We start from the raw sequence: 17,900 nt of genomic DNA, 5'->3' as shown, positions 1-17,900 counted from the left end.
AGAACTCCTCTAACTCCTAAAATGAATCAGGATTGTATTTCTCTTTCTGGCAAAGAGGACTATTGATGGAAAACATTGTGGATAATTATAGGAGACAATTTAGACCTCAGAAGACATGATATTGCTAGGCAAAATCATAAGAGGAAACAGTGAGAGTCATTCCAAAAACAGATACATATGACAATGCAATCCAATATTAGGTGACTATGAACCAACTTCACATGTGTCAATTAGAATTTATGAAAGGTGAGCATGGGAAGATGATTTCTTTCTGATCATTTGAAGAGAATTTCTGTCTGGCATAAACAATATTATGTAACATTTGGGAACAAAGATGCATATCAGCATCCCTGCACCAGAAGCCAAAGTGGAGAAGATCTCAACAGCCACCATGACCTTGCCTTTAGTGCTATGGTAAACAGGAAGGAAAGTAACCCAGACACTGCAGAATACCAGCATGCTGAATGTTATGGATTTAGCTTCATTGAAGGTGCTGGGCAGGTTTCTGGAAAGGAAAGCCAGAGTGAAGCTCCCAAAGGCCAGGCAGGCCAGGTATCCCAGGACACAGTAAAAGGCACTGACTGAACCCTTGTTGCAAACAATGATAATGTGACCATGCTCTGATCGTGCATCAATGTCAACAGAAGGAGGAGCAGCTCCCAGCCAGACTGCACAGACAATAACTTGGATGAGAGTACAGATGGGAATGATATAGATAGATGCCCCTGAAACAAGAAAGTACTTCATCATTCTTTGAGGGGCTGTGACTCTGAATGCCAGTACAATAGTAATTGTTTTGGCCAACACAGTGGGAACAGCCACAGTGAATGCAACTCCAAACGTGACTTGCTGTAGGACACAGGTGACTGAGTTTGGATGGCCAATGAAGAGCAAGGGGCAGAGGAAACAAAAAATGAGGGAGATGAGCAAGATGTAGGTGAGAGTGCGGTTATTGGCCTTCACTATGGGAGTACTGTGGTGCTTCACAAAGACCAAAAGAACAACAGCTGTAAATGCAGAGAAGCACAATGCCATTAAGGAAAGTGCCATCCCCAAGGGGTCTTTATAAGTGAGAAATATAACAGCTCTTTGAATGCAGTTATTCTGCTCTGTATTAGCATATTGGTCTTCTGGACACGGGACACACAACTCCACATCTAATGGAAAAATAAAAGTATTATTAGTGTAGCTTCAGCAATTTTATTGTCAGGATATTTCATTTAAGTTTATAAAAGAAGTGTTTCAATATGTGAATCTGGTTGCTGAAAATACATTCAAGGTCATTGCTACATAAAATGATTGATTCCATTTTTTAATGCCACTTACTGTTATGGTAAACAAAAACAACAAATTTTTTGTCTAGTTTACTATATTGCTGTGATCATTTACCATGGGTATGTAAATTGATAAGTGCATTTATGAGTAAAAATAATAAACATTCTCATGAACATGAGAGTAACTGGGTTTATATGGGTGAGGTATGGGGCTGAGAATAAGAAGTAAAGTTTATATGAATATATTATTAGTTTGTACCTGCAAAAATGAAGATCATTTCTAGTTTTGTCCTCTTTTGACTGTAATAATTCCATATTCTTGAGGTTTTTTTTTTTTCATAAAAATAAGTTACCCTATCACTGAATGCCAGTACAATAACAATTGTTTTGGCCAACACAGTCAAACAGCCACAGAGAATGCAACTCCAGGTATAAAGCTCTGTAATTCCCACTATTGTATGTGGAGGAAATCTGTTTGCCATTGCACCGAATGATTGGATATTTGCAACAAGGGATAATAAGCTTCCAAGGTTTGAAGTCTTTTACATGGAACAATGCTTTTGTTGACATGTTATCACTTAATTTGTTTGAGGAATTATAAATGTAGCTTGGTTGTGGACAGAATATGTTGCTCTTAGAGAGTACTTGAGTTTGGATCCCAGCACAAAGGTCAGGTGTATTCAAACAGCCTTGTTGAATTACTTGTGTACATTTTATGTAGAACTTCATGGTATCAGAAAACAACAGGTAGGAGTTGGTTACGTCCTATTTATGGGTTCTGGTAATGAACTAATGCCATCATATATAATGGGAAAGGATTTAACTGCTAAGCTATCTTACTGGTCATAAAAGCCTTTAAGGACTTCCATTTATTCATATAGGATGGTGCACCAAGGAAGGGAATAAATGCATGCCTGCCAATGATATTCAGTTAATCCTGACTAAATCATTATTTGACAAATATGGACTATGCAAGTGCCAATACCATTTGAAAATTGTGGCTAATTCTTTTCATGATAAAACAATTTTACTGTATGCTATTTTGGGAAATACTAACTAGGTACTATTTATACTAGTATTGAATAGAGGACTCCTAATATTTACGCATTATGTGCCAACAGTGATTCTCAATTTTCTACACTTTAAATAGCACTGAACATTTGAAAAGAAGAATGTCTCTTTATTATACAAAATTTCTTTCTTTTTCCTGTCTCATCCTTAACAGTTGTAATAATTTTACAAATTATTATGTGCCATTGTCATTAGATTTTCAGAGGACTTAGACTTGGTTCCCTCTAGCCACATGCCTGATTCTGTCTTCCATATACTTTTCTACTCGATAGGGGTGCATAAACTTATGTAAAGGTACATACATCAAGACAATATAAACAAATCGTTTAAAGACTCATGATCTACATATATTTTTAGAGAGAGTTAATCCCTAGGAAAGATCTTCTCTAGAACACACTAACACTGAAGTTTTCTTATCAAAACTGTTTGAGAATATTCCATCTACTATAAATTTTCAGTGAGTCAAATATATATGACAAGTTCTATTTTTCTTAATGAGGGTATTTTAAATTATTGTACTCTTATAATCCCCAACTTAGGAAAATGATATGTATTTTTTAACATACCATTTTAGACCACTTCACCATTCACAGTTGGCTGCAAGGTGATAATCAATTTGAAGAACTTATCCCTGTGGGAAATACTCACTTGTCTCATTAGAAATTTCATTTTCTGGGCAGGGCCTGCAATCAAAACAGCAGGCTGGCATTCCATTCCTCCTGAATTTTCTAAATCCTGGACCACAATCAGCACTGCACACAGAGGTCAGCATCTAAGGAAAAATAAACATATCCTGATATCAGGAGTTTTACTTACCGCTTCACAAATTATATTATATTAGCATGTGCCATTAATAAGTTTATTTTATATACAGAAACAAAGTTACCAGATTTCACTTAGTGCATTTTATGGTGACAGACATCAGTATGTGGAGAATTTGAGTAAAAGTAAAATCGTTTCCCATCAACTTGAAATTTAGAAAGAAGAGGTGGTAGTGTCCTGTTTGCAAGTAGTGCAGGGATTGCAAGGTGGTTATTCTTTTAAGTTCTTGTGTTATTAATAAAAAGCACAGTATAAAGACACAGAGATCCTAATAGAGAAATTATCTCTATCAGTTTAGCCTATCATCAGACCTGTGAAGCATATTTTAAAGTGGTAATTGATGTAGGAGTGTCCAGCCCATTAAAAACAGCGTTGCCCACAGGCAGTGGTACATCAGAAATTATGCAGAACAAGCCAGTAAATAGACCTCGAATGACTAAGTTTCAGTGACATTATCCAGATTCATGCCTTGTCTTCCCTTGAGTGTAATCCATGAACCAAATCAACCTTTTCCTCCTCACTTTGCTTATAATTATTGTTTAAGAACTGCAACATAGACACAAATTACAAGTAAAGAACATACATAAAAGGGGAAAAAACACCTAAAATATCAGAATACCAAAATAACCTCATCTACTTTAGGACTCCACACCATAACAAACTAAATAGAAAGAGAAAAATAGCTGCATAGGCAGAGCCCTGTGGCATTTGTGGAGAGGAGGTACTGAGTTTCTGTATAATGGACTGGAAGGTGGAGTATTTCCAGAAGTTAAAAGGCTTTATGGAGCCTGCAAATATGGTGAAAATTTAGATTGCTTAAAATTAATTAAAGTACTTCTTAAATAAGGAAAACCTTGGTATTATAACGAGTCTGGTGATGGATGTCAATATGTTGCACTGGAATTTAGCTGATCTCTGCATGCTGAATTTGTATCCTTTGTTTCATGTTGCCTTTGATATTGCCATTACAGAGTCTATTATTCACAGTTCATGTCATTTCCTTCAGAAATATGATTAAGCACAACTCTTCCTCTTTTTTACTTTCCTTTTATTTTACTTTTTCTTTTCCCTTTTATTTTCTTTTTCCTTTCTTTCTTTCTTTCTTTCTTTTTTTCTTTTTCTTCTTTCTTCTTTCTTTCTTTCTTTCTTTCTTTCTTTCTTTCTTTCTTTCTTTCTTTCTTTCTTTCTTTCTTTCTTTCTTTCTTTCTTTTGAGACAGGGTTTCTCTATATAGCCCTGGCTGTCCTGGAACTCATTTTGTAGACCAGCCTGGCCTTGAACTCAGAAATCTGCCTGCCTCTGCCTCCCAAGTGCTGGGATTAAATCTTTCTGTTTTTGCTGAAACAGGGTCTCACTGTGCAGTATTGGTAGATCTCAACTTTCTATACAGATCAGGGCACAGTACTTTCCTTCTATTTTTGTATTTATTTTTTATTATTTGTTTTCACACTTAGTAAGATTTAAGGACTATTTTGAGGATGAGGAAATGTATTTCCTTATCTGTATTCAGCTCATTTCATTTAAGGCAGAGTATCCATTTCAGCCCTGGTTTGAGTAGATTCAATAGAAAAGGCAGACTAGCCTTTGAGTGGAGAGAGGTTCTTCTGACCCTTGATTCACAGAATGTAGATTAAAGACATGTGCCACTACAAAAACTTGATCTCATTTCTAGTTCTTATGGAAATTATTTGATTCTCCTTTCCATACCCTGCAATGCCATCAATAAGTTTGCTGTAGAAAACTTTATTATGGCAACATGAGTTTTCTTTGTCAGGTTTTTGTTTGTTCTCCTTTTAAATTTTCAGAACGGATCCTAGACACTGTCAAAAGACTTTTCTGCATGTTTTTGGATAATAATATAATTCTATCCTTGAGTTTATGTTGTGATGTTTTATACTTAACCATACATATGATGAACCTTGTGGAATGAAGTAATTTTTGTTCAGCTGTAGCTGCTTGCATCATGAATGCTAATTGTTTCCCAAAAAACTTTTGACACTAATACAGCTTCTGCAAACCTCCCCCCCCCCCCGCAGGAGGTTCTGGTTGGTAAATAAAGATTCCAACAGTCAATATCTGGGGAGGAGAGAAAGAGGGATTTCAGAATTTCCTGGGCTTGCGACTAGGAGAAGGAGGAAGGAAGAGGTCTGCCATGCTGGAGGAAAGTGCAAACAGAGAAAAGACAGAGTCCACATTGCTTAGAAAAGCAAGGCAAGTGTCCTTGGTTCCGGGCCAAAAATTGTGGCCCAGACACTTGTCTAAGTAGAGTTAAGAACAGCTGAAATGAAACATAGAATTAGGAAGTAATAGCTCAGGATTAACAGCATGGAGGTTGGTCAGTGGCCCAGCTATTGTACTGTTTAAGACATATTAAAATATAAAAGCTATGTGTGCATCTCCTTCTTTCACTAACATAAACAATTGAAGCTGGTAGCAAATTAGCCACTGGGATTAATTAATACATATTACACCCAGGGACTGATCTTTCAGTTGTAATGCTGGCGTCCATTGGAAAATGTTTAGTCAAGATTATTTCAGGCATGTCCACAAAAAATTAAAGGATGTTATATTCCAATTATTATTCTTTCGTTCTACTTCATTTTGTTGCCTCCCCCATACCCCTTTTTATAGAAGTGCTCTGTTCATATATATATAAGGTAAAGGATTTCTTTTTTACACTCTCCCCATGGAGGCCACAAAAGAATGCCTATTTTTATAGACCAAGCATTCCCGCAGTGGCCATATTTACATGAGTGGTCTGTTCTGTTATCTCTAGCCATGGAGATTTGAGCTCCATACTGCTACCAAGAGCCATGTCTGGGCCTGTTGTCCTATGTCACCCAGAGTCTTTGTTGGTGTCTGTGGTCTGTGTTTCTATCAAAGTTTGTGCAAATATATGTGGAGCCTGCTGCCACAATGGTGCATGTGTAGGCCAGAGATCCTGCTGCCAATGAGATCTGTATTGATGTCCATGAACTGTGTTACCACCAAAGGTCATGTGGATGCCCTTAGCCTGAGTTGATGCCATGTCGCGGTCAATGAGTTCTGTTGTCAGTTGGAGCCATACTGATCTGAGTGATCTGCACTACCAAGTAAGGCTAGGGAGATGTCAAGATCTATACTGCTGCTGATGGCTGTATCTGGATCAATATTCCTACTGTATATGGAATCAATGTTGATTTCCATGGTACATATTATGACTGAAGACTTTGGAATTTTCATGGTCTGGACGGAAGCCTGAACCATGTTGACGTCCATAAGCTGTGCTCATTTTGAGGGCCTTGTCTGAGTCTGTGGTCCTGCTACAGTTAGGCCCCATGGTGTTTTCTCTGCTAGCACCAGAAACCATGTAGAACCCCATTATCTTTGTTCCCTACTTTTAAAGTGATAGGAAACTACTTTTGCACTGATATGAATGATTGTAGATTCATAGATGCGAAGGAGTTGCATGAAAGTTTTCTGTAACTACTCTTACCAACATTCCAACACCCACATTCCCCCACAATCCAAAAAAAGAGAAGAACTTTAAACAGGAAATCATAAAAAGCACTCTTAAAATATATGGTAAGTAATCTGAAGTCAGCTTTCTAAAACTGAGGGCTTCTTGAGGGAGTATGGGAGTGAAAAACTAAGTACTATTTATGGAGCAGGAACTGAGAGTTTGACCATGCTCCAGTGTCTTATTTAGGGTTTTACTGCTGTGACCAAACACCATGACCAAGGTAAATCTTATAAAGACGACATTTAATTTGGCCTGGCTTACAGCTTCAGATGTTCAGTCCATTATCATCAAGGCAGGAAAATGGCAGCATCCAGGCAGGCATGGTACAGGAGGAGATGAGAGTTCTACATCTTCATCTGAAAGCTACTAGCGGTTTCCTAACTTCCAGGCAGCTAGGAAGAGGGTCTTAAAACCTGCATCTACAGGGAAAATCCTGCTACACCAAGGCCACACCTCTAAATAGTGCCACTCCCTGGGATAAGCATGTACAAACCATCATATCCAGTGAATACATAAATTACAGAAATTGGACTATTTAATTTTAATTTTTTAATTTTTTGTGGAGTGTTGTCATGGAGAGAGAAACATGAAAGGACTGGGAATTGAGTATGATCACAGTGCATGATTGGAAATTTGTAAAGAATCAATAAAACTAAACTCATTATCTGTGATATTTGATTAGAAATGATCATGAACACTCAATTATTACTAAGAGTTATTTGTAGATTATGTTTTAGTTGTTATTTCAATATTTGATGTTTTCTAATAGTTTTCTGTCAGGCATTCAAGTGCTGTTTACATGTTATTTTGACCTTTTGTGCTCATCTTACTTTTAAATATGATGGTGTTCTTTTAATGTCCTTTTTAGCACTCATTTACTTGTTGTGACTTATTGTAATTTTGTTCATCATGAAATTTTTTCCCTTTTTTATGAAGAATAAATTCACTGTCTATAGTAACTGAATTGGCAGTTCTGTCTTTTAATGTTTTAAATACACAATATTTATTTTCCTCACTTAAGAATATCCAAGATATGTTACACTGCACATAACTAAAGAAGCTAAGTAACAAATATGGCAGAAGGTGGGACACATGTGTCTCCCTGAGAAGGAAAACAGAATCGACAGTGTGGATGAATGGGTTTGGGGACTCAATAGAAGTGGTGTGGGGTGAGAACAGAAGGGGAGGGCAGAGGAACAGATTATTTGGAGAGACCACTATGATGGTGGTGGCATCTCTGAGTCAAGCTAGAATTCTCAGGTAATAGAAACTTCCAGAAATCTATGAGGATGACCCTGGCTAAGTCTCCTAGCAAAGCACAGTATGGAGCCTTTAATGGTCATTTCCAATAACCCGCTAAGATGTCCACTGTTGGAATTGAGACAACATCTAACCACAAAACCTCCAATCTACAATTTACCCTGCATAAAGATGTGTGGGAGAAAAGATGTAGCAGATCAGGGGCTAGTTAACCAGTGACTGGATCAACTAGAGAACCTTGCCATGAGAGAAAGCCCTCTGCTCATGCTGGTAATAATATTTTTGTTATATTTGCAGGCGAGAGCCTAGAGTAACCATCATCAGACAGAATTCACCCAACAATTGATAAAAACACATGCAAAGATCAACACACAAACAAAAGGCAAAGTTTGGGGAATCCTGGGTAAGAGGGGAAAGAAGGATTGTGGGAGTCAGAGGAATCAAAAACACAAGAAAACCTACATAAAAATTACCAGGAGCCCTAAGGGCTCACAGAGACTGAACCACTTGCTACAAATGATGCATGAGACTAACCTAGTTACTCCAAATATATGTAACATTTGTGAAGCTTGGCCATTACATGGGACACCTAAAAGCAGTATTCAAAAGCAGTCTGACTCTGTTGCCTGTCTTTGTGAAACTTTACCCCTGCTGGGCTGCCTCCCCTAGGCCTGATTAGGAGAACATGAAACTGTGCCTATTTATTGTACACCATGATATGTCAAAGCATGTTGATATGCGTGCGGGGGGGGTCCCCTTTTCTGAAGAAAGGAGTAGTGGATAGGAAGGAGGGGAAAGATGGGGGGAGTAGGAGTAGAGTAGGGCGTGTAAGCTGGTGCCTGGATATAAAGTGAATGAATGAATGAATGAATGAATGAATGAACTATTTTGATTTAAAAATGAGTGATGCTGGGGAAACCTGCTGTTATTCAGAGAGGGATTTTCTATGACACAAGGTTCTCTCCTGCAGATTTTATATACTCCCTTTGTTCCACAACAAATTTTAAGTCAAATATGTCAAGGACTATTTCATTTCAAACATCGATTATTTGCCATTAAAATGCCTTTACTAAAAATTTCTCAAATTATTATGGAAATGTACAGATGCAATATAATGGTTTTCTTCTTGTTTCATAGAGTATGTTCTTCCTTGTATTGTTCACAGAGGTTTTAAAAGTAATCTTTTAATCATACTTCCTAAGTCACTATGATTTTCATTTTTCCTTGTTATTTTACCTTTGTCATTGTTTGAAGTTTCTTTTCTTTTCTTTTCCTTTCTTTTTCTTTTTTTTTTTTTTTGGTTGATAACCTTTACATCTTTTTTTAAAATATTTTTTATTACTATGTATTTTCCTCAATTACATTTAGAATGCTATCCCAAAATTTCCCCATACCCTCCCCCCCACTCCCCTACCCACCCATTCCCATTTTTTGGCCCTGGCATTCCCCTGTACTGGGGCATATAAAGTTTGCGTGTCCAATGGGGCTCTCTTTCCAGTGACGGCCGACTAGGCCATCTTTTGATACATATGCACCTAGAGTCAAGAGCTCCGGGGTACTGGTTAGTTCATAATGTTGTTGCACCTACAGGGTTGCAGATCTCTTTAGCTCCTTGGATACTTTCTCTAGCTCCTCCATTGGGGGCCCTGTGCTCCATCCAATAGCTGACCGTGAGCATTGTTTGAAGTTTCTAATTCTTGTGCCTTGTCTTCAAGTCTTGCCATCCTGTCCTCAACTTGGAGCATTCATTTTGTGAGTCTTTTCACTGAGATATTTATTTGGTTTACTTTGTTTTTCCATTATATATTCTAGTTTGGAATTATTTCATTACTTTATACCTTTTTGGAGTCTCTCTATCATATACATGCTCAGTGTCTTATTGTAATATAGTTTTCATACTTTCATTGTATTCTCTGAGAGGTAGTTACTGTCATCTTTGATTTTTTTAAACATTCTTATAATCATTCTTTGATTCTTTGTTTAGTATAACATTAAATATAGTCGCACTTCAGTCTATGACTACAGGGTTTGGAATCATATTTTCCTGATATCTTCATGTTTTTATTTATTAGTTTCCACATTGGAATTAAGATATATGTGAATAGAACACTGGTTGAATTTCTTAAAATCTCAATGCTATCTTCTAAATGTATATGTAGCTCTGTAACTACACTTTTAGTTCTTATGCTCTTTTCTCTAAGAATTGCATTCTTACTCACATTGAGGAACCATAGCAACTATACTTTTCATACTGTTTGAGAAACCTGGGAATCACATCATATCAAACTTGAAGACATTTAATCAACTTTGTTTTGGAGCAGTTTGAATATGACACATTAAAATCAAGTGTATTAGATTTTATACTTAGTATGCAGATGAGATTATTGATTTTCAAATTTCCTCAAAAGGCAATTACTACCAATTTCTCCCCATATTCAGAAGGAAACTATGCAAATATTTCTTTGTTTGAATGATTTGTGCAAGAATTAGTGGGACCAAATAGTTTCCTTTAGTCAACATTATTTTACAGATATGAGTCAGGGCTGCAGATATAGCTCAGCTCTCAAGAGTAATTGCTACCAGTGAAGGGGTCCCAAATTTGATTTTTAGCACCTACTGAGTTGCCACTTTCAAGTGCTCTGAGATTAGAGTAACTCATCAGCCATCTGCATATACCATACATGTAGGTGTTGCACTGATACACATGCAGAAAAAAACACCCATACCCATATTTTTCAAAATTGAAAAAACAAGATATAGTTCATAAAGTATTTAAATTTCATAAAATGTTAATATATGGTTATCTAGAGGTGTTGGAAATTTAGGACTAGTTGGTAAACAGGCTTAAGAGAACATTATAAAAGTCAGTTACTTGATTGTGTTGAATTTACTCTATACTTACAATAAGCAAGAGTCTTTAAGCATCTTTTGAAGAGGTTTACCATAAGAGTAGAAATCACTCTATAGCAATAAAAATAGAACCAATAGCATATTGCTAACTTTACTGAAAATAATATCAAACTGTTTTCTAAAACAATTTACATTAATGTTAAAAGTAAGAAACAGGTTCTGATATGATACAAATACATTGTATGCATGTTAGAAATCCTCAGTGAATTACTAAAAACTCATCTGAAAAATGAAAAGAAGAAACTTAGTTTAGGAGGATATAAATTAGTCTCTCATTTGACAATCAATTTCATTTCACCACTTTCAAGGAAGATTGGATGCACAAACTTGACAGTGTCATTTAAATTAGTACAGTTAGGCGAAGCCTACCTGTGTACTTCCTCTTGCCCACTCTAGCATATCTTCAGACAAATGTAGCTGTTGACCATTTATAAAATAGGGACTAAATATTCCTATTTTCACTTTAAGTCTAAGTCCCTGTGGAAAATTCCAAACATAGAAAATGTCATAATTTTCCTGCAGCTTGTTTCTTTGGTTCATATTCACTCTGTCCCCAACAGGATTAGTGAAGTGGATCTTTCTCAGGAAGGAACCCAGCTGAAAGATAGGCAGCATACTATAGAGTATATGTTCTTTCTTAAAGTAAGAAAAGGTATTGTTATTTCATCTTTTTGGCAACTTTATTGATAGTATGCAGGTGAGAAATCTCGGTGAAAGCAAAGAGATGAACAAAAGTATAATGTTTCTGTTACTTTAGATTTCTAAGAGGAAATTAGGAAACAAACACAAACATGTATTTACAATATGAAACATACAGACACATAGAGAGATACTCGCATCTGTATAGAAATACACACATGGCTGGAGCACACAGTTATTTTCACAATATACACATACATGCCCAAACACACATATGACTATACAGAGATACACTGAGACAGAATATGCATCAAAATAGTCAAACAGACACAAAAACACAGAAAACAATTATCCAGGTGCACACACAAAACCACATGGAAACACATGTACAGAGGAATATACCTCAGAAGACATATACATATACTGACATTTGCACAGCGTGACATTGTCACACCGGCAAATTTATGCTCACTTACAAAGACACAGGCAAGCAAAACAGTTATACATAAGTGAAAGAACATACACAAAACATACATCCACATGCATTGATAAATATACACAGGAATATACACTTAGACAAAGCAATTGAAACACTGACAAATTTATGTTAACTGCCATAGACAGACATATAGGTAAATACACAAAATTATATATATATATATATATATATATATATATATATATATATGTATATATATATATATATATATATATATGTGTGTGTGTGTGTGTGTGTGTGTGTGTGTGTGTATAATGTATATGTATATATAATGTATATGTACATATATAAAGTATATGCATATAGATATACACATTATAGACATATATAGATATACAGACAGATATACAGAAACACAGACGTGATATCCCTCATCTACAGTGAGAACAGCATATGTTAGGATCTCTAAAGATGGTTATATTTGATAATCAATGAACAAGGATTCATCACTGAGTGGGTTCATGAGGAAGGACTGCATATGTTTTCAGTTTTAGAATATGTGTGATGATAGTCAAGTAATCTGTATCAAAATCACAGTGCTACATTGACAAATAATGCCTTCTACTCTATTCCCTTTACCTTAGAGATTTATACAAACTTCTAGATTTACATTATCAGTAGGAAAAGTATCCATAAATCACTCTATTTTAGAAAATATTTTCTAGCACACTTGGTTTGGGCATCTAAAAGACTCTTAAAGACATTGATAACATGAGACATTATAATATAAGAATAACTACCTTGTTGCAGGCATATTTTTGTCCTTTCACATTGTCAGGTCGCAGATTATCAAATTTTTGAAAAGTCAGCTCATGGAGTGCATGGGCAACAGCATATACAGCATTGTATATGGCATAACTCCCTTCAGTAAAGGCCATGTCAAAAGTACGTACCATTAACCATTCCAATGGGTGATTGGAAGAGCAGTTCTTCAGTGTCTTACATTTAGGTGCTGAGTCTTCACAGTTAAAGTACATCCATTCCAGCTTTACCAGATATTCATCTGAGAATTTTAACAGGTCCAATGTCTGGACAAAGTTTTTAAAGCCAGAAATCTCACCATGGTGGTGTCCAAAAGCAAATGTCCCATACAAGTTATTAAATGTGAAGTCTTTCTTACTAGTAATTATATCCCACTGTGAGGTGGTGACCCATATTCTCTTTATATCTAGAGATTCCCACATTCTAAAACTCACAGCTAAAGTACTGTCTGTGTCACCATATATGATAACAACATTTGTAGATGATGTCATGATTTGATTGTAATACACTTCAGTTCTTGTCATGTATAAATGCATATTGACAGGAATCATGCTGACAAAAGCAAAGCAGACTGTATTTTTTTCCATCTCTCTTCTCAAATGGGAAAGAAATTGGATACCTTCATCATTGTCTGAGATGGCCAACCCTACCCAGTTCCAACTGAAATGAATTATGAAGGAGACCATGGCAAGGGCTAGAGATGTATCCTCAGAGGCCATCTGATATATATAGGGAAATTCTTCATGATCACTCATGGCAGGATGAAAGGGTCCATAATTAAGAAAAAGGAACTAGAACACAGGAAGCAGCATGAGGTAGAATGAATTCCTAAGAACTTATAAACATAGTTTTCTGCAAATTTCTAGAAATCTAAACTAGCTATTATTTCTTCCATCTTCTCTATATCATGAGAGGACATTTGAAAGCTCCATCAAGACTCTGAATAGTACCCTTGAACTACATAGATTGGCTCAGGCTTAATAAGACTATGGGAGTACCCATGATATCTGATTTCATGGGTTCCTCCCTGCCCCGAATACACACACACACACACACACACACACACACACACACACACACACACACACACTTACCTGATGAGACATAAAGTTGTTTAGGATTGTATAAAGTGTCAGAGTTGTTTCCCATTTTAGTCCTACAAGTGCCACTCCACATATGTAATCGTTACAGATATAATTAGGGAAATAATCATGATCTTGTAAACTCAAATGAATGAAACTTTTTAATTGGGATTCATTACAACTAAGTGCTGAGAATGTAAATATTAGAGACATATTTGGCAAAAGATCAGAGTTCCTGTTGACTTCATTTATGGAAAACATGAAGACCAGAATATACTTGTAATTTTCAGTGTATGTTCTGTAAAAGGTTACAGTGCTTATAAGGACAGCAATTTACAGATATTATTTGCAGTCAATAAAAACACAATCCTGCACTGGATTGTATTGCCCCCACCCCCTAAGATTGAAATGACCTGTGTAATGTGGTTGAGATGACCAAAGAAGCTGGGAGCTCATAAACTCTTCATATGTTCGTGAGAAGTCATCTCCCATAAATGAGATGTACTATTGTCATATTCTCACCAAGACAGTTTTTTCCTCTGGGGTTTGAATGTTTGCTAAGACAGTAAATAGTCACCAAATGCTTTGATGAAACAGTAAAAATAGTCACATATTCATTTGAAATTAATTAGAAATATGTAAAATACATGGGATGCATGTGTGCCATTGAGTTTATGGTATTATGTATGAAATTGACTATTGGCTAAGGCAGTGAAAGAGTGACAGGTGAGTTCACAGCAGTCTTCTGTGGCAATACTTGGCTCATGTCATTAAAATTCTTTCTCATTAGGAGCCAATATATTTATTTTTATCATATCCCCACATAATCATTCTTATCTTAAATGTTCTTTCTTTCTAAAATTCAGTTTCAATGGATTAATTCTATTTTGTGTTTATGTTTATGAAAAGAAAAACTCATATCCCTTCTGAATTACTTCAAAACATCTGACTGAAAAATATCAAATATATTACTTCATTATTAATTTTACTAAGAGTTAAATATCTGCGTTCTGGTTAGAAATTATACATCTGTCCTGGGGTTTTTGTTTTTATAAACACAAGCCCTTTTAGGATATTATTCATAAATGCACAGAAAAATGATGTTGTTAAATATTTTAGTAACACACAACAGAAATTTGAGACTAGTACTTGTACAAATAAAACACTAACTCCTCCACAGTAAACATTAAGAAACATAAAATACTTAAGTGGTTAGAGTGGCTTTTTCGTGTAAAGTACTATGTCTGAAAAAAACTATCAGATGTCCACAAAGTCAAAATGTGGATATGTCCACACTGGTAAACTATGCAACTACATTTTGTAAGATTACTGAAAAACAGACATAAATGATAAATATTGAAAGTATCAGATTAAATAACAGAGAAGTAAAGAGGGAAGACATGCTCCTCAATGATGGCAAAGACGAGCTAGTAAGTAACTCCTTTATCCTTATTCTCTAATATTGCCAACTATACTATGCCACTGTTGTTACCCAGGATAGTGATTAGGGAAGTAACTAGTCACCACTATTAGAAATAATATCACTTTTCAAAGAATCAAACATATTCTTTACCGTCATACATTCCTTCTTTATTCTAATGAAAGAGTAAAGAACTGGTGTTTGTAAGACCTAAAAGCCAGTGAATTTGCATAGGTCAAAATAGGAATTTGACAGAGGACAGATCTCTTGCATCAATTCTTGCTGCAGCTTCAGTAATTAAACGGGTACCTCATGGAACAAATTTAAGAAAGTAACTGAGTATCTGTATGAAGACTCTGCATAGCTAGTGGTGTCTCCAACATTAGTGGCCCTAGCACAAACCCTAGAAGCTGCACAGTTATGGAAGGACCATCACCAGACTCTGTTGTCATTTGCATTAACACATCTAGGATAATGTCATAAAAATGATGTCTTTCAATAAGATATCATTGTGCCACAGTGCTATAGAACTGTCTATTAGAGGATAATATGTGATTGGTAATGGCCCAAAGTTGTTTTATTACTCAAATTCGATCCCTATAAATGGAAGGCAGGCTTGAAAAAAAATCTGTCAATTTAAAGTGGTAATATACCATTAGTCTCTAATAGACTATGTCAATAGAATATGTCAATTTAAAATGGTAATATACCATTAGTCTCTAATAGAATATGGAGTTCTTTCTTGTTTTGCACATTAAGAACGATATAAAAGAGACTTTGCATTGTTTTGCTCCTCAACCTCAGTAGACTCAGGAAATATTCATGATCACATTTACATGGAAAATACAAAAGCACTTACTGTGTATTCAAAATAGGACTGAAATACTCTTTCTCCACAGGCCATTGTACTGCTTGAATAAAGAGGGCACAACCTGATCCCAGGTTTCCATCCTTGTCTTTATTCTGTTTTATTCTCCAAAAGCACCTGGAATAAATAAAATCAGCCACAATAAGTGGAATGTTTAGCAGCAAGAAGAGTAAAATCAAAGTGAACATATTTTTCCTTCTCTGAGGCTGGGCAGAATGGTTTGTGAAGTGCCACACAAATCAGCAAATCAAACAGGTACTAATATATCCCCATGTACTATTTTATCACTGTGTCCAAGGGAGATGCTACATCTGTATTTTTGTTTCTTTTTTTCACAGCTGTTTCCTCACCCCTGGAGGAATCTTTGACACTATCTCCTGAGGATCTTCATCTGATGTCCACCATGCATGTGATAAACCTGGCTGATAAATATAGATCAGGGTGATGAATGACATCACTCATGTTTGTGGAAATTGAGGTCCCTGGAAAGATTCCACTTTGTGAAAATTTGGTCCCAGAACTGCCTCAAAATCTGTTTATGTGAACACTTGAAATAACGTCAACAGATTTTGTTAGTTGATCCACCTTCAGGAAGGACTCATGATTACACACTGACCTTGTGTCACAAGTCCCATGTCAGTGAAAAGCAGCCTCAAGTTTAGAGCATTTGATGTCCACTGGGAATGTAGTATGGACAATGCTACAGCAGTGACAGGTACAAAATCATGACAAATCCTGAAATGTCCTGAATCCTGCAGTGTCCAAAAATCATCACAAAACCACATTTTACTTACATATTAAATGTTGCTTTTAAAATATTTAAGAAAATCCAGAGAGAATGTTAGAACTTTGTGCCTCATTTCAAATAGACCTAGCACTCCTATTCCCCATTATTATGAGTGAGAAACTAAGCTGAATATTTGAGTTCTAAAACATGATTTCCAAATCTGACCCTCAGTTCTCACAGATCAATACCTTGTTTTGACCGGTTTCTTCTAATTTACTATTGATTTTCTACACTGACTTTGCTAATTTTACATCCAGTATTCACTGAGAAGAATTCTGACTGTTAGTATTTTAGAAGCAAATAGCAAGGGGCAAATGAACCTGTGTTTAATGAGTAAAATCTTCTTATACAATTTTCATAGTCATCTATTCTTGATAATATTTTAGAACTTGCATTGCAAGTGGGAAAGTCTATTGATAATTGTGGTCTGATGAGTCTCAGTCTGTGGATATGAACTGCAGAGAAAGCAGCACAAATATAGGCAATTTTGTTGTGTGTTGTGATGTGTAATATTTAGCACTTACGACGAGGCAAACAGAGCCGGTTTTCTTTTTCTATATTTTGTTTTACATTTAAATATCAACATTTCATATGTGCATGAACCAGAACTTCTGTCCTAGGCAGCAAAAGTGTGGGTACAGACAGATATGAGATGGAGAGATTTTCATAGGAAGGCAAAGCACATTCATCTTTGATGAGTACTAATAAAAATTTCAAGAGTCCAGATTCAGGATTGCATTCAGTTTCATCTGTGTGAAATGGTTATTTCATTTTAAATTGACACATTTTATTATGACCCATTCATAAATATGTTTCATGTACTTTTCCAGATTTTTCCCATTAGAAACCCACATCTCTTGCTCATCTTACCACTCATTCCATTCCTCAGTTCAAAGAGCCACCCTCTTACTTTATGACTTTTGTGTTAAGTTTATGAGACAAGTGTCATATTTTCTTGTGTATTTTTCCAAACTGACTTCCCATGGAACCCCATCACCAAATCCC

At 35.9% G+C, this 17,900-nt stretch overlaps 1 protein-coding gene across 1 annotated transcript; it reads right to left on the bottom strand.

Moving 5' to 3' along the window:
* Positions 1–237: 237 nt before the first annotated feature.
* Vmn2r-ps130 (vomeronasal 2, receptor, pseudogene 130) lies at positions 238–16,296 on the bottom strand. The gene is made up of 6 exons (NM_001384262.1): positions 16,100–16,296; positions 13,833–14,118; positions 12,717–13,529; positions 11,208–11,435; positions 2,994–3,117; positions 238–1,157 (listed from the first exon to the last, which is right to left on the bottom strand). The coding sequence occupies exons 1-6, from the start codon at positions 16,294–16,296 to the stop codon at positions 238–240; spliced, it is 2,568 nt and encodes an 855-aa protein (NP_001371191.1).
* Between the last annotated feature and the right edge of the window lie 1,604 nt (positions 16,297–17,900).

The sequence above is a fragment of the Mus musculus genome, chromosome 17 (genome assembly GCF_000001635.26).
Source record: "Mus musculus strain C57BL/6J chromosome 17, GRCm38.p6 C57BL/6J".
Taxonomy (NCBI): Eukaryota; Metazoa; Chordata; class Mammalia; order Rodentia; family Muridae; genus Mus; species Mus musculus.
Note: the sequence above shows the minus strand (reverse complement) of the source record. Positions and strands in the feature narration are given on the sequence as shown.